This window comes from Myxocyprinus asiaticus, chromosome 4 (genome assembly GCF_019703515.2).
Source record: "Myxocyprinus asiaticus isolate MX2 ecotype Aquarium Trade chromosome 4, UBuf_Myxa_2, whole genome shotgun sequence".
Lineage (NCBI taxonomy): Eukaryota > Metazoa > Chordata > Actinopteri > Cypriniformes > Catostomidae > Myxocyprinus > Myxocyprinus asiaticus.
The window spans coordinates 4,449,787-4,464,957 of record NC_059347.1 but is presented as its reverse complement, the minus strand read 5'-3'; the positions used below and the strand labels follow the sequence as shown (position 1 = coordinate 4,464,957).

At 44.9% G+C, this 15,171-nt stretch overlaps 1 protein-coding gene across 1 annotated transcript in view; it reads left to right on the top strand.

Moving 5' to 3' along the window:
• pappaa (pregnancy-associated plasma protein A, pappalysin 1a) overlaps positions 1–15,171 on the top strand; it is a 245,529-nt gene that overhangs the window by 206,525 nt on the left and 23,833 nt on the right. The window contains exon 22 of the mRNA XM_051690455.1: positions 4,307–4,405. Coding sequence (XP_051546415.1) covers positions 4,307–4,405 — 99 coding nt within the window. The remainder of the gene's footprint in view (positions 1–4,306; positions 4,406–15,171) is intronic.

Here is a 15,171-nt window from a genome sequence, read left to right as displayed (position 1 = left end):
TACTGTAATCTTAGAATTACTAAAAACAAACGCTTTAAATCATGTACACAGAAGTATGTAAGATTTTTAATACAGTAATTGTATAAATGTTGTAAAAACAACATTTGAGTAAGAAGGAGGGCAAATTTAAAGGAATATTCTGGGTTAAATACATCACTGCTGGGGGAAAAGACTGCTTAAGCCAGCCCAAGTTGCCATATATGGTTCAAGCTGGTTTGGCTGGCCTCCCAGCCTGACCAGCTGACAAGTGGGAAAAACCCCTCTAAAGCCATCAGACCCGCCTGACCAATTTGGTGGCCATCTAAGACCAGCAAACCACCTTAGGCTTGTTTAAGCAGTTTTATTCAGCAAGTGTGAGGAGACAGGCGAGGAATGAGGATCTAAATGCAGCTTTTAACGGAAACCAAAGATAAAAATTACTTAACAAAACATGGGAAACCAGGCACAGAATGTGACGACACATGTGAAGACTGACAAAGAAACCAGGGGAAACAAGGACTTAAATACAAATGGGCAAACAAGGAAACGAGGAACACCTGGGGAAAACAATCAGGGGAAAACCAATCATGAAAAGAAACTACAAAATTAACAGGAACGGGGAACTAAACAAGAATTTCAAAATAAAAATCTAAGCAAAAACACAGGGAATACGTGACTGAGCCCCCCTTTTAAGAAGCGGATTCCAGGCGCTCCAAAAACAAAAACAAAAACAAAAAACAAATTGTCCATGGGGTGTGGGGGAAAACAGGTAGTTCAGTGAGGCACAAGGGGAGCAGAGGAACAAGGCAAAGTCTGGGAGGCTTGGAACCAAGGCGGAGCCAGAGGGATGGAGAGCCAGGGCGATGCTGCAGGCTTGGAGGACCAAGTAGACCAGAGCAGATCAGGCGGGCGGCCAGGCGACCAGGGAGACTAGAGCAGATCAGACAGACGGCCAGAGCAGATCAGGCGGACGGCCAGGTGACCGAGGAGATGACCTCAAGGTGGGGTCTGGGTCAGGAGGCCTGGGAGGCGGCTGCAGGGCCGGGACAGGGTCAGGAGCTGCTGTAGGAGGAGTCTCTGGGGGAGCGGGCGGAGCCGCTGGAAGAAGAGCCTCTTGGGGCGGAGCCACCGGGGAAATAGTCTCTGGGGGCGGAGCCGTGAAAGGCGGAATAACCTCTGTAGTCGTGGGCATGGGCAGAGACTGGGAAACGACCTCCGTGGTCGTGTACATGGGAAGAGACTTGGGAACAGAAACTTTTCTTCTCCTTGCAGCTGGCCGAAGTTGACAACGCTGGCTCTGGGACGGACGAGGCTGGCAACGCTGGCTCTGGGACGGACGAGGCTTCTGGCTCGTTGGCCATGGCAGGTGTGGGCGCTGGCTCGTTGGCCGTGGGCACAGATAATTTGAGGTAGGGTCTTCATGGACCTATGCACCGTCATCAGCGGCAGATCATACAACTTGGACACAGGGGCCGTGGAAGGCCTCGAGACAGGGAGCCGAAGATGAAGGTTTTGGCCCGGGGTTCCCTCCATAATCCACTGTATAATAGGAACCGCAAAGTTCCAGAGCCTTCTCCACATATTCGCCGAGCGTCCAGTGAGGATCAGCCGGAGGCATAAATTCCCTCAGTGCACTATTCAGACCAGCCCGGAAGAAAACCACCAGACAGCGGTCTGGATAGTGTACTTAATTTGCCAGCTCTAAAAACTCATGGACATGATCCTCAACTGGACGGTCCCCTTGTTGGAGTAGAATTCTGACAGCCACTAGATCCATTCCTTCGTCAGTCTTTCTGTGAGGAGGGAGGTGAGGAATGAGGATCTAAATGCAGCTTATGGAAACCAAAGATAAACAAACTACTTAGAATAAAACTAAAAAAAAAAAAGACAGGAAACCAGGCACAGAACGTGACAACACATGTGAAGACTGACAAAGAAATCAGGGGAAACAAGGGCTTAAATACAAATGGGCAAACAAGGAAACGAGGAACACCTGGGGAAAACAAACAGGGGAAAACCCAATCATGAAAAGAAACTACAAAGGACTATAAAATTAACAGGAAACAGGAATGGGGAATTAAACAAGAATTTCAAAATAAAAGTCCAAGCAAAAACACAGGGAATACGTGACAGCAAGGAACTTTGGATAAAAGTTAAATACATCTGTTTTACCACAGAAAAATGCATTTTGACATTCAGAAAAAAAAAAAAAAAAGTTTACAGTACAACAGAAGAAGGGGCAATTGTAAATCTCCAGAATAAATCTTAAAAATACACAATACATGTCAAGAACACATAACTAGAAGTTAATCAGCTCTGAAAAGAAAGACCTCAAAAGGACCCTCTAGATAACTTTACAGATATTTTTTCCTTCTTCATTTTTATTTTATAGATTATTACAGTGATATATTACTTTGAATTTGATTGCATTTAAGTGCTTAAACAAAAATACAAGAAATTCAGATTTCTATTTGTAACATTGTTGGCTGCTGACAATGACGAAGATGAAGAACCCAAGTGCAGTTTATTTCCAAAGTGAGAACCAATAACCCTGACTACAAAACAAAACATGAACATGGACTAAACTAGACTTGACTACAGCGTACCAAATGCATACCATCACATTCAATACTTGACAACCAGACAATGCAAACATGAGGGCTTAAATACAAGACATGGGAGAACATAAACCAATGAACAAACAGAACTCATAACAAGCTAATTAAACAATAACCCAATGAAAACATGACACAAGAACATGGAGGGAAAACAGAAATCACATGACAAGGGAAACAGGAACACATGACATGAACCAGGAACTAGAATTTCAAAATAAAAGACATGAATCAACACAATACACATGACATATCCCCCCCACTAAGGGGCGGCTCCTGACGCCCCAACACAAAACACGTAAAACATGACATAAATTCAAAGTTCTTTAGGGAGATGCGGGGGGGGGGGGTGGGGTGTGTGGCATGGCGAGAAAGGGCGAGGGGCATGGGACCAAGGCAAAGTCCGTGGGGGGTGGAGCCATGAGAGGCTCGAGGGGCGGAGCCATGGAACATGGTGCCGGGAGAGTAGCCAAAGACTCGAAGGGCCAGGGTGGAGCCGATGGCAGGGAGGACCAAGGCGGTGCTGGAGGCTCGGAGGAGCAAGGCAGAGCTGAGGGATCGGAAGACTGAGGTGGAGCCGGTGGGACTGAGGACCAAGGTGGAGCCGTAGGGAAGGAGGTCCCCGGTGAAGCTGACAGATCGGAGGGACGAGGCGCAGCCAGAGGATCGGAGAGCCAAAGACGTGGAACTCTGGCTTGGCAGCGGCCATGACGTGGAACTCTGGCTCGGCATCCGCCTCCCCCACAGTGAACGGGGAACCAATGAACTGTAGGATGAGGTCGATATATTGAGCCAGGCTGAGGGAACTGCAACCGCCAGGCATCAAAAAAGAAATGGACTCATTCAGTCCAAATCTAAAACAGTCTTTGTGGGCAACCTCATTAAATTCCACCTGGCTGGCTAGACCGCAGAAGTCCTCAACATAGTCCTCCAGGGGACGATTCCCCTGACGAAGGCGCAGAAGTAAAACTGCTGGGTTCATGGTTGGTCAAGTATTCTGTAACGTATGCTGGAACTCTGACAATGATGACAATGACGAAGATGACGTGAAGATGAAGAACCCAAGTGCAGTTTATTTCCAAAGTGAGAACCAATAACCCTGAATACAAAACAAAATATGAACATGGACTTGACTATGGCTTGACTTGACTATGGCTTGACTTGACTATGGCTTGACTTGACTATGGCTTGACTTGACTATGGCTTGACTTGACTATGGCTTGACTTGACTATGGCTTGACTTGACTATGGCGTACCAAACACATACCTTCACATTCAATACCTGACAACCAGACAATGCAAACATGAGGGCTTAAATACAAGACATGGGAGAACATAAACCAATGAACAAACAGAACTCATAACAAGCTAATTAAACAATAACCCAATGAAAACATGACACAAGAACATGGAGGGAAAACAGAAATCACATGACAAGGGAAACAGGAACTCATGACATGAACCAGGAACTAGAATTTCAAAATAAAAGACATGAATCAACACAATACACATGACACTACTTTTAAACCCTCTATAGCCCCATGGACTTCTAGTATGTGTGTGTGTGTTAGTGTATGGGACAAGTAAAAAAAAAAATAGTTGATTCTATATTGGTGAAGCTGTTATTCTGCTGTGCTCCTCATACGCAGTTTATGGTTCTGCATTTCTCACGTTAGTTGTGCTCTGAGTTTCTCTCTATGTCTTTGTCGCAGCCTTTCATGGGTGACAATTACTGTGACGCCATCAACAACCGAGCCTACTGCAACTATGATGGAGGCGACTGCTGCCATTCCACTGTCAAGACTAAGAAGGTACTGTACACACCTAGAACTTTCCTCACTATTCTTAGCAGTCCTTTTTTTCATCTGTCTATTATGCATATCTAATTTACCATAAAATCTTTCAATCTACCACCAAGATAAGAATTTAGAAATGGGATCTTTTGACAAGTTTTAGATACTTAAGTTTTAGAATTTAAGATGCACCTAATTTATTATCTCACACTGGCCATGGGTTGCCCAGAATCTGTTCATTTATTGTGAGCTACAGTACAATGAGTGCTTCTGAGGAAGAGCGAATGATCAGATTTGATAAAGTTTTCCATGTTAGTGGCAGAACGTTTTTGAGAGTTTTTTTTTTATTTTTTATAAATGCATTTAGTAGCAAATAAACCAGAAATCCACCAGCATAGCTGTTTATTCCAGTGTCTTTTCTAAGTTATATCTGTGATCAGTTAATAATCAGTACTTATTACTTATGGACGTACAGTAAGTCTGTTCACTAAGTCTACAAAAAATACTTTTTTTCAGTGCTTGTAATTTTTTGTGTGATTGTACAGCTATTTGTGGACCACCACTGCTGTGCAAATATTTTAATGAGTTTCTCCACACTGGTCTATTATTATGGCATCATCTAGAGTGCTGTGAAAAAGTAGTTGCGCCCTACCTGATTTCTTTTATTTTTGCGTATTTTTCATACTAAATTGTTTTAGATTTTCAAACGAAATATAACATAAAACAAAGGCAACCTCAGTAAACATAAAAGTAGGGTTCAAGTCAGGACTTTGACTAGGCCACTCCAAAACGTTAATTTAGCTTCTTTTGAGCCATTCAGAGGTGGACTTACACCTATGCTTTGTATCATTGTCTTGCTTCATAATCCAGTTGCGCTTGAGCTTCAACTAACGTACTGATGACCGAACATTCTCCTTTAGAATTTTCTAGAGAACAGAATTCATGTTCCCCTCAATTATTGAAGCAGCAAAGCATCCCCACACCACCACACTACCACCACCATGCTTGACCGTAGGTATGATGTTCTTTTTGTGGAAATCTTTGTTTGATTTATGCCATATGTAACCGGACCCCTGTTTTCCAAACAGTTCCACTTTCAACTCATCAGTACACATAGCATTCTCCCAAAAGGTTTGAGTATCATCAAGGTGTGTTTGGGCAAAATTCAGACAAGCCTTAATGTTCTTCTGGGTTAAAAGTGGTTCTCACCTCACCACGCTTCCATGGATGGCATTTTTGGCCAGTGTCTTTCTGATAGTGGAGTCCTGAACAGTGACCTTTATTGATGCGAGAGAGGCCTGCTGTAACTTGGATGTTGTCCTTGGCTTTTTTGTGACTTCCTGGATGAGTCATCGCTGTGCTCTTGGAGGAAGTTTGGAAGGTCGGCCACTTCTGGGAAGGTTCACTACTGTGCCAAGTTTTCTCCATTTGGAGATAATGGCTCTCACTGTCGTTCTTTGGAGTCCCAGAGCCTTTGAAATAGCTTTGTAACCCTTCTCAGACTGATGTATTTCAATCACCTTTTTCCTCATCATTTCTGGAATATCTTTCAACCTTTTAGCCAACTTCATGCTGCTGAAAAAGTTCTATTTAGGTGTTAGTTTGATTGAACAGGGCTGGAAGTAATCAGGCCTGTGTGTGTCTAGTCCAGCTGAACCCCATTATGAATGCAGTTTCATAGATTTGGGGATTTAATAACTAAGGGGCAAATACTTTTTCACACAGGCCTAGTTGGTATTGGATAATTGTATGTTTCAATAAATAACATTATCATTAAAAAACTGTATTTTGTGTTTACTCAGATTGCCTTTGTTTTATGTTAGATTTTTGAAACAATTTAGTATGAGGTATACACAAAAAACAGAAGAAATCAGCAAATACTTTTTCACAGCACTGTAGAAACAAAAAGAACTGTAGTTGCGTTTTACCTGTGGCTGTTTTATCACCAGTCTAATCTGCAGAGGACCATACTTTATCAGTGTTATTTTTCACTCAGTTTTTTATTTTAGTCATGATTTTTGTCTTTTTACGAAAATGTCCTTTAAATTTGATTAATATTTCTTCATGTCATATACATTAATTTTAGTCAATTTTGCTCTGACCTAACTGACAAATAATTTCAGTTGAAAAAAATAAGGTGGTGATAATGTGATAACTTTTTAGAAGTGAATCTGTTCTGAATTCTTCACTTTTAGACCATCTAGGATTTTAAGAGGTTTTCATACTGTTCTGATGATTTGAGGTGACACGAGCGACAGAGGCTTCTGGGTGTGCAAGAAAGTTGCATAGAGTTACATTTTAATCAAATGCGCACCAACACAGCAATTAATAACTTAAGGAACTAATAAAATTACTAACAAAATCTTTGATGGGTACTGTAAGCACCATGATAACAATTAAATCATTTAAATTAAAACTTGTGAATGCACTGCTTCTGTAAAAACGAGCTACACGCAATGAGGTATCAAAACCTGTCTAAAACATAGAAAATGAATAACAGTCCCTTAAGTGATTCACCACACTGTAACTTCTAAATAATAGCTAATACTTTAGTATACTCTTTGCATTCTACTTGATCATGTTCTGTGATATGGACGATTCTTTTGAAGGTTGCCACTGCAAAGTACTGATCAATATCTACAGTATTCCCCTCTTGCCCGGTCTTCTTTGTGCCAAATCATTTCACTTACACCTCATGGCATCTACCCTTGCATGGGAGGTTTGTTAAATACTATGAAAACTTTACAATTCCAGGCAGCTCAGAGCTTTCTTCTACTGATTGGCTTTCTGTGTAAAACATTTGACATATGCTCAGATTGTGAGCGTATGAATAGCCATGATTCATTAATCCTGCCTACAAGAGGATGCTATTGGCGGGTTTCACAATGTGTGGCCTACGTCATTAAGCAGACAGGGATCTTAGTGGGAGTTGACCATGTGCCAGCATTGGAAAAAGGTTAAATTGTTCAACAAACATAAGCCAGACTGCTGGTGCCTCCGTCGTCCTGATAGAATGTTACATAGTTGGCAGAAGAGCGGCAGCAGGATAGGACAAGGTAAAGTCATGTTTTGATGAGCAAGAGCTGTTTGGATGTTTTGCATTGTAACAATATCACATAATATTAGTTTAAAAATATAATTTTCAGTAAGGCTGCTTTGAGATGATTTGTGTTGTGAAAAGTGCTATACATATAAAAATGACTTAACTTGAAACCTTTGGTGGAGATTGCCAAGTCATTATTTAAATTAGTTATTTCATTATTCTTTTTCAGATAAACCCACCCCTGAATGCCACGTAAAAACTAAATTTAACTGTGGTTGGTCAGTCACAAGGTCTCTTCCTGTCTAAGTGGATGGTGCTTGGCCAAAATAAGGTGCAATGTGGACCGTACTATTTGCCATTAATCAAATTAATGACAGACAATTTACTATTTACAATTAGTCCAGTGGTTCTCAAGGGGGACGCACAAGATTTCCCCAGTTCCCAAACTGTGTTCACTTTCACACCTGATGTTTTGTAGTTGACTTTGGTTTTGCACAGTAAGTCATACCTGATAAAAACCTGATTTTACCATCTCTTATTAGACAGTTAATTCAAAAACTGAATCTCAAACTTGAGGTATTATGTAAATACTGTCTTATTAATATTGTCTTGTGCCAAGCTTGGGGTTCCCGAACATGAAAGCCACAATGCCCACTCTGCATTAGTGCTTCAAAAAACATTTTATTGCAGAGAAAATCCTTAAACCTCTGGGATTTTCCTTATGTCAGGAAATAGCAAGCACTCTATACTCAAAAGATTGAGTCTGTATCTAATGTTGGGAAAGCTGACTCCCTGAGCAGCAAATGTTACATGAATCACCTTGTTCAGTGGCCAGATGGCCTGTCCTGGCAGCCATTGAAGCAAATATTTCAGCTCGGTTTTGCAAAATGTCTCATCCCTGGAAATAGGCTAGGTTCAGAGAAAAGAAGTACAGAAAAATAATCTATCATAATTTGATTGAAGGATTACCAGAACAACAAAGATTACCCAAGTTAAAGAGGAGGAACATCAGCAGTTGTATGGTTGTCAGTCCTGTATTAGAGTGCTGAATATGGTAACTTTGATTATGTAAAGGGATAGTTCACCCAAAAATTTAAATTCTCTCATTATTTACTCACCTTCATGATATCCCAGGTGTGTATGACTTTCTTTCTTCACCAGAACACATTTGAAGAAAAATAGAACAATATCTCAGCTCAGTAGGTGCTTAAAATGCAAGTGAATGGAGATTTCTCTTTTGAAGCTCCAAAAATCACAGAGAGTCAGCATAAACGTCATCCATATGACTCCAGCTGTTAAATGAATGTCTTCTAAAGCGACACGATCGCTTTTGGTGTGAAAAATAAATATTTAAGTACTTTTTCAAACTATAAATCATGCTTCCGGTCAGGAGTGGTACACGCGTGTGACGTAATTGCATTTGCATTTGAAACACGCGAGAGAGCAGCGCTGTTTACAAGTGAGAAGGAGGAACTCTGTACAGTAGCTTGGTTGGTTTTGGTTTAGATCAGTATTTATCTGTTACTTTACTCACAATGGTCCATTTGTGTGCTTATCCTGGATGTCTCAACCGAGTGGAGAATGTGAGATTACATCGGTATCATGGCAACGCGAATACGTCACACGAGAGACCGCTTGGACTCCACCCTCTCGTGAACCTTACCCTCACTTTGGATTATAGATAAAAAGTACTTAAATATTGATCTTTTTTCAAAACCAAAAGTGATCATATCGCTTCAGAAGAAATTAGTTTAACTGCTGGTGTCATATTGATGACATTTATGCTGACTCTCTGTGTTTTTGGAGCTTCAAAAGGGAAATCTCCATTCACCTGCATTTTAAGGACCTACTGAGATAAGATATTATTCTATTTTTCTTCAACTGTGCTCAGGTGAAAAAGTCATACACACCTGGGATATCATGAGGGTGAGTAAATAATGAGAGAATTTTCATTTTTGGGTGAACTATCCCTTTACGAGTGTAAATTGACCTGTAAATTTTAAGGACTCACAACTGCATTTTCGGCAACTAGGAAATCGACTTTTTTGAAAATCGAAATTGTATGAATATAGTACTCCTTTGTCTTGTAATACATAAATAGATATCCTGTGAAAGTAAACTTATATAGTTGTTTAATTGTCATATCATTTTATTTATGGAAGTGCAAATATATAAAAATACTTTGGTAATTAAGCAATTATAAATATTTATACTAATATTTATTACTTTTGTTTTAGTGTAGTTTTTGTTTGACAGTTGAGTAGGCGGTCCTTCGCTGCTGTTAGGGATACATCAGGATGGAATACGCTTGATTCATACTCTATGAGCGGGACAGTGCTGTGACTCTGCACAGAAAATAATGTTATCTCTGGGTTCCTACGACAATTATTTTCTTTAATAAGGCCATGACTTTTAATTTTTTGAAGAGGGTAATTGATAAACATAACAAATCTTCATGAAATCGTATGTACATGAGTAGGACCCCATTTAAATCACAATAGTAAATAATTTACTTACACCCCCAACCCACACAGTATTGGGTGCTTCAATCTCTGCATTCAGTCAGAGAAAAGAAACTGTTGTGTGTACTTGCATCAAGAGTTTGCATCCAGCCCGACAGCTCATAAATTATTAAATAAGTAAAAAAATAATAATAATAAAAATAAAAAAAACAGCATTTCTTTGTTAAAACACCTGAACAATATGTGTTAGGTAGACTATTTTTTTATGACATAAAGGTATGACACACATAACAGTAAATTGAAACATTAACTTACTGCACACAACTGCATAAGCTACTGCTTCCCACACCTTTTCCATTGCTAATACATCCTTGTATTATAAATGCTGAGTGTTTTACAGTAATTCTCAACCTCCACAATCAGTCGGGTATCATCCAGTGTTGTGGCCTTGCAAATCCGAATGAGGTAAATTGTTGCTTCAACAACAATGGTGGGCAGTCAGTGCACTTTTTTATGTTTACCAGCCAGTGTTGGGTGTAACGCATTACAAAGTAAGGAATTAGGCCTACTCTTCATTTTTTAGTAATTAAATTACAGTTACTTATGTTGTACGTACGTTACATACTGTATAGACTTTCAGCAATTCTATATAAAACAATATTGAATTGAAAAAAAAAATAATAATAATGTCTAATGATAAATTTGTTCCCTGTCTGTCACTCACTTGACGTTGTGTTGATGTAGTGACATTAGGGGTTTGATCTTGAGAGCCCCAATCACCTTTGCTTCAAATAGAAAAGGCCAATGAAAATTGGCGAGTGGAATTTGCATGCCACTCTCCGCCCCGGACATACGGGTATAAAAGGAGATGGTGTGCATCACTCATTCAGATTTTTTCTTCAGAGCCGAATGCATGTGTGTTCGTCCTCTCACTCTTTGCTACGCTGCTGGATTCTTACGGCACATGTCAGCTGTCACCCTCACATGGTTGAGTGCTGTGTTTCCCCAGGGCGCTTCGGCAGCCTGAGTCTGCAGGTGCTAAAGAGTATATTAGAAAGAGTATATTTCCTTCTAAATGAGCTCGCGCAAATGCTTGCCGTCTTTTTAAAGGTCCTTCTGTGTTTGCGCTACTGGATGTGGCCGTTATCTCTCCCTTCCGGATACCCATGAAATATGCCTCGAGTGTCTGGGGCGCCAGCACGCTGAGGCGGCTTTCGTGGAAGGGTTATGTTCTCATTGCGAGAACATGCCCATGAGAACGTTGCGGTCGCGGCTCACTTCCTTCTTCATGAAGCAAGGAGCCACCGCGGCTGCTCCCCAACCCGGTCCATCCTGGGCTGACACTCAGCTGGCTGGGTCGGCAAGCACCGCTGGCGATCTGGATGTGGACATGGGAGCGTTTCTGCCGGCTCAGCCCCTGCGGACCTCCCATCCCCCAGCACGCTCGTTCTGTCCAGACGAGCTGTCAAGCGATGCAGCCGGTCTGCCTCAGGGCGGGTTTAAAATGTTGTTCGCAGCTCGCGACGAGGATGAGCTTTCGGTCGCGGCATCGGAGGGTGGGCTTCTGCTATCGGAAGTGATATGAAGTGGAACCCTCCATCCTGCCTTGAGCGTTCACGGCTGGATGATTGGTTTCTGGGCCTGCCCCGCCCCAGTGCCTTTCGTACCGGAAGTGCACGAGGAGCTAACGAAGTCGTGGAAGGCACCTTTTACTGCCCGTACACGCTTCACGGGCTCGTCGACTCTGACTACCCTCGATGGCAGAGCAGCTAAGGTATATGTCGAGCTTCCCCAGGTAAAGCGCGCCGTAGCGGTGCATTTATGCCCGCAGGGCGCAGCCACCTGGCGCGACTGACCAAGGCTCCCTTACAAGGCCTGTAAGTTCTCTTCCTCTTTAATGACGAAGGCTTACAAGGCCACGGGTCGGGCCGCTTCCACCCTGCACGCCATTGCCATCCTGCAGGTCCACCAGGCCAAGGCGCTAAAAGACCTGCACGAGGGTAGGACCAACCCAGGGCTGATGCAGGAACTGCACACTGTGACCGGCCTTACGTGTGACGAAGGTCACGGCGTGCACCCTGGGGCAGACGATGTCCATGCCTGTGGTCCAAGAGCGGCACCTGTGGCTCAACCTTGCAGAGATGTGTGATGCCGAGAAAGTCCGCTTTCTTGATGCGCCCATCTCCCAAGGGGGGCATTTTGGTGACACTGTCGAGGATTTCGCCTATCAGTTCTCGATGGTGAGAAAGCAGACCGAGGCAATTAAACACATCCTGCCATGGCGCGACCCGGCCGCCTTCAGGCTACCGAGGTCCCGCACCCTGTCTGCTTCTCACCAGAGCCGTTCCCTTGCGGTGCTGGCCCCGCTCCTGTACCATCGGAGCCCGCATGCCAGCCTCAGAGAAAAAGATCCTCCCGTGGGAAGTCGGCTCCACCTGTCCGTCAGCCAGCCCCTAAGAACCCCAGATGGGCTTCGAGGCAGTCCTGACATGGCCCGCCCAGGGATGATGCGACAGCTCCTGACCGGTCTGGCCCGGGACATCTCTCCAGCCCCACCATCACCCCTGGGCCAGAGTGTGGTGAGTATGACATCGCCGAGTGCCCTCTGGGCCTCGACACCCACATGGTCAATAAAAGAGCAGTTTCCTCATTCCCTGGACCAGTGCACTCACAACGGCCAGGCGCTGGAAGTCTTTCCGGTCAATCAGGCGAACGCGAGTACTTCCCGTTCCCTCGTTCTCCGTCGAGAGACAGCCGGCGAACAGGTAAGTGTGCTGGTCTCTGGGGCCGCTCGCCCGCCTCAGTCACCGGCCACTGTTGCAGGCTTGCGGAGCAGGCTGTCCCCCTGGGCTGTCTTCCAGGTGGGGCGCCTGCTCTGCCTTGCTGCGAACCACCCTGCCCGTGCACGGTAAGTCCAGTTGTCCCCCTGGTGCTGCTCTCACGGAGACTGGAGGCCTGGTTAGAGCTCTCCAGCCCCTCACGGTGGCTCATCAGGATGATTCGCCTTGGCTACACAATCCAGTTTGCCAGATGCCTGCCCCGGTTCAGTGGCATCCTCTCCACTACGGTGCAGGGCGATGGTGCCTTTGTCCTTCGGGTGGAAGTTGCCACCCTTCTGGTGAAGGGAGCAATAGAGCCCGTCCCCGTAGCCGAGTTGCGCAAGGGCTTCTACAGCCCTTATTTTATCGTGCTCAAGAGAGGGGGAGGGTCGCATCTAATCTTGGACCTGCGTGCCCTGAACAAGGCCTTACACAGGCTTCCATTCAGGATGTTAACGCAGAAGCGCATCCTGGTGTCAGTACGACATCAGGATTGGTTCGCGGCCATCGACCTGAAGGACGCGTACTTTCATGTTTCGATCCTTCCTCGACACAGACCCTCTCTTTGGTTTGCTCTCGAGGGACAAGCATACCACTACAAGGTCCTCCCCCTCGGTCGGTCCCTGTCCCCTCGCATCTTTACCAAGGTCGCAGAGGCTGCCCTGACCCCGCTAAGGGAGAAGGGCATACGCATTCTCAATTATCATGACGACTGGCTAATCCTAGCTCACTCGCAAGATCTATTGTTTGCACACAGGGATCTTGTGCTTCAGCACCTCGACCAACTCGGGCTTCAGGTAAACTGGGAGAAGAGCAAGCTCTCCCCTGTGCAAAGCATATTTTTTCTCGGTATAGAGTTGGACTCGGTCGCTCTCTGGGCATGTCTTATGACCGAACGTGCCCAGTCAGTGCTGACCTGCCTGAAGACCTTTTTGCAGAAGGTAGCGGCGCCAGTGAAACAATTCCTGGGGCATATGGCATCCTCGGTGGCGGTTCTCCCCCTCGGGTTGATGCATATGAGACTGCTTCAGCACTGGCTACAGACTCAAGTCCCGAGGTGGGCATGGAACCACGGCACCCGGTGTGTGACCATCATGCCACAGTGCCGTCAGACTTTCAGTCCTTGGTCAGACCTGGCATTTCTATGGCAGGCGTTCCCCTAGAGCAGGTCTCAAGGTGTGTCGTGGTCACAACGGCACCTCGAACTCGGGCTGGGGAACCGTGTGCAATGGGCAGGCAGTGTCGGGGCTCTGGACAGGGCCCTGACTCCATTGGCACATCAACTGCTTAGAGTTGCTGGCAGTATCACTGGTCTTGAGGAGGCTCTGGCCATTGATTCAGGGCAAGCATTAGTTGGTCCGAACCAACAACACAGCGACCATAGTGTACATAAACTGCCAAGGTGGCGTACGGTCGCAACTCGCCCGCCGCCTCCTTCTTTGGAGTCAGCAGACCTTGAAGTCTCTGCGAGCCACTCACCTTCTGGGCGCCCTCAACCGTGCAACGGACATGCTCTCATGGCAGGTAATGCTCCATGGGGAGTGGAGACTCTACCCCCACGTAATCCAGCTGATTTGGGAGAGATTCAGGGAGGCACAGGTAGACCTGTTCGCCTCCCAAGACTCCTCTCACTGCCCTCTATGGTACTCCTTGTCCGAGGCCCCCCTCGGCACGGATGCCTTGGTGCACAGCTGGCCTTGGGGGTTACGCAAGCATGTGTTTCCTCCTGTGAGCCTCATTGCACAGACTCTGTGCAAAATCAGGGAGGATGAGCAGCAAGTCCTGTTCGTTGCGCCATACTGGCCCAACCGGACTTGGTTCTCGGATCTGATGCTCCTGACAGTAGCACCTCCCTGGCACATTCCCCTGAGGCAGGACCTTCTCACTCAGGGGTGAGGCACACTCCAGCACCCACGGCCGGACCTCTGGAATCTCCACATCCGGCTCCTGGATGGGACATGGAAGACCTAGCAGCCACTGACATGGCCGGGACTCTCTATCGGCTCCTCAGCATAAATCTGAATTAGTGATGCACACCATCTCCTTTTATACCCATATGTCCGGGGTGGAGAGTGGCATGCAAATTCCACTCGCCAATTTTCATTGGCCTTTTCTATTTTAAGCAAAGGTGATTGGGGCTCTCAAGATCGAACCCCTAGTGTCACTACATCGACACAACGTCTCGTTCCCTCCATCATGGAACAGAGGTTACAACAGTAACAAGTCTTAATATTACAACAGTTTTCTAATTCAAAGTGGTCCCTTTAAATGCATTAGCAATATGCCTGCGCACATGAGCTCGCACCACTTAAGAAATCGCTCAAGTGAAAAGATGAGTGGTTGATTTACTAAATGGAAAAGTCCCCATTAATACAAGTTTATGACAAGTGCAGATAAGAAGACAAATGCAGATCTAAGCACAAGTAACTACTAAAGTACTTGACACAGCAACACAGATAT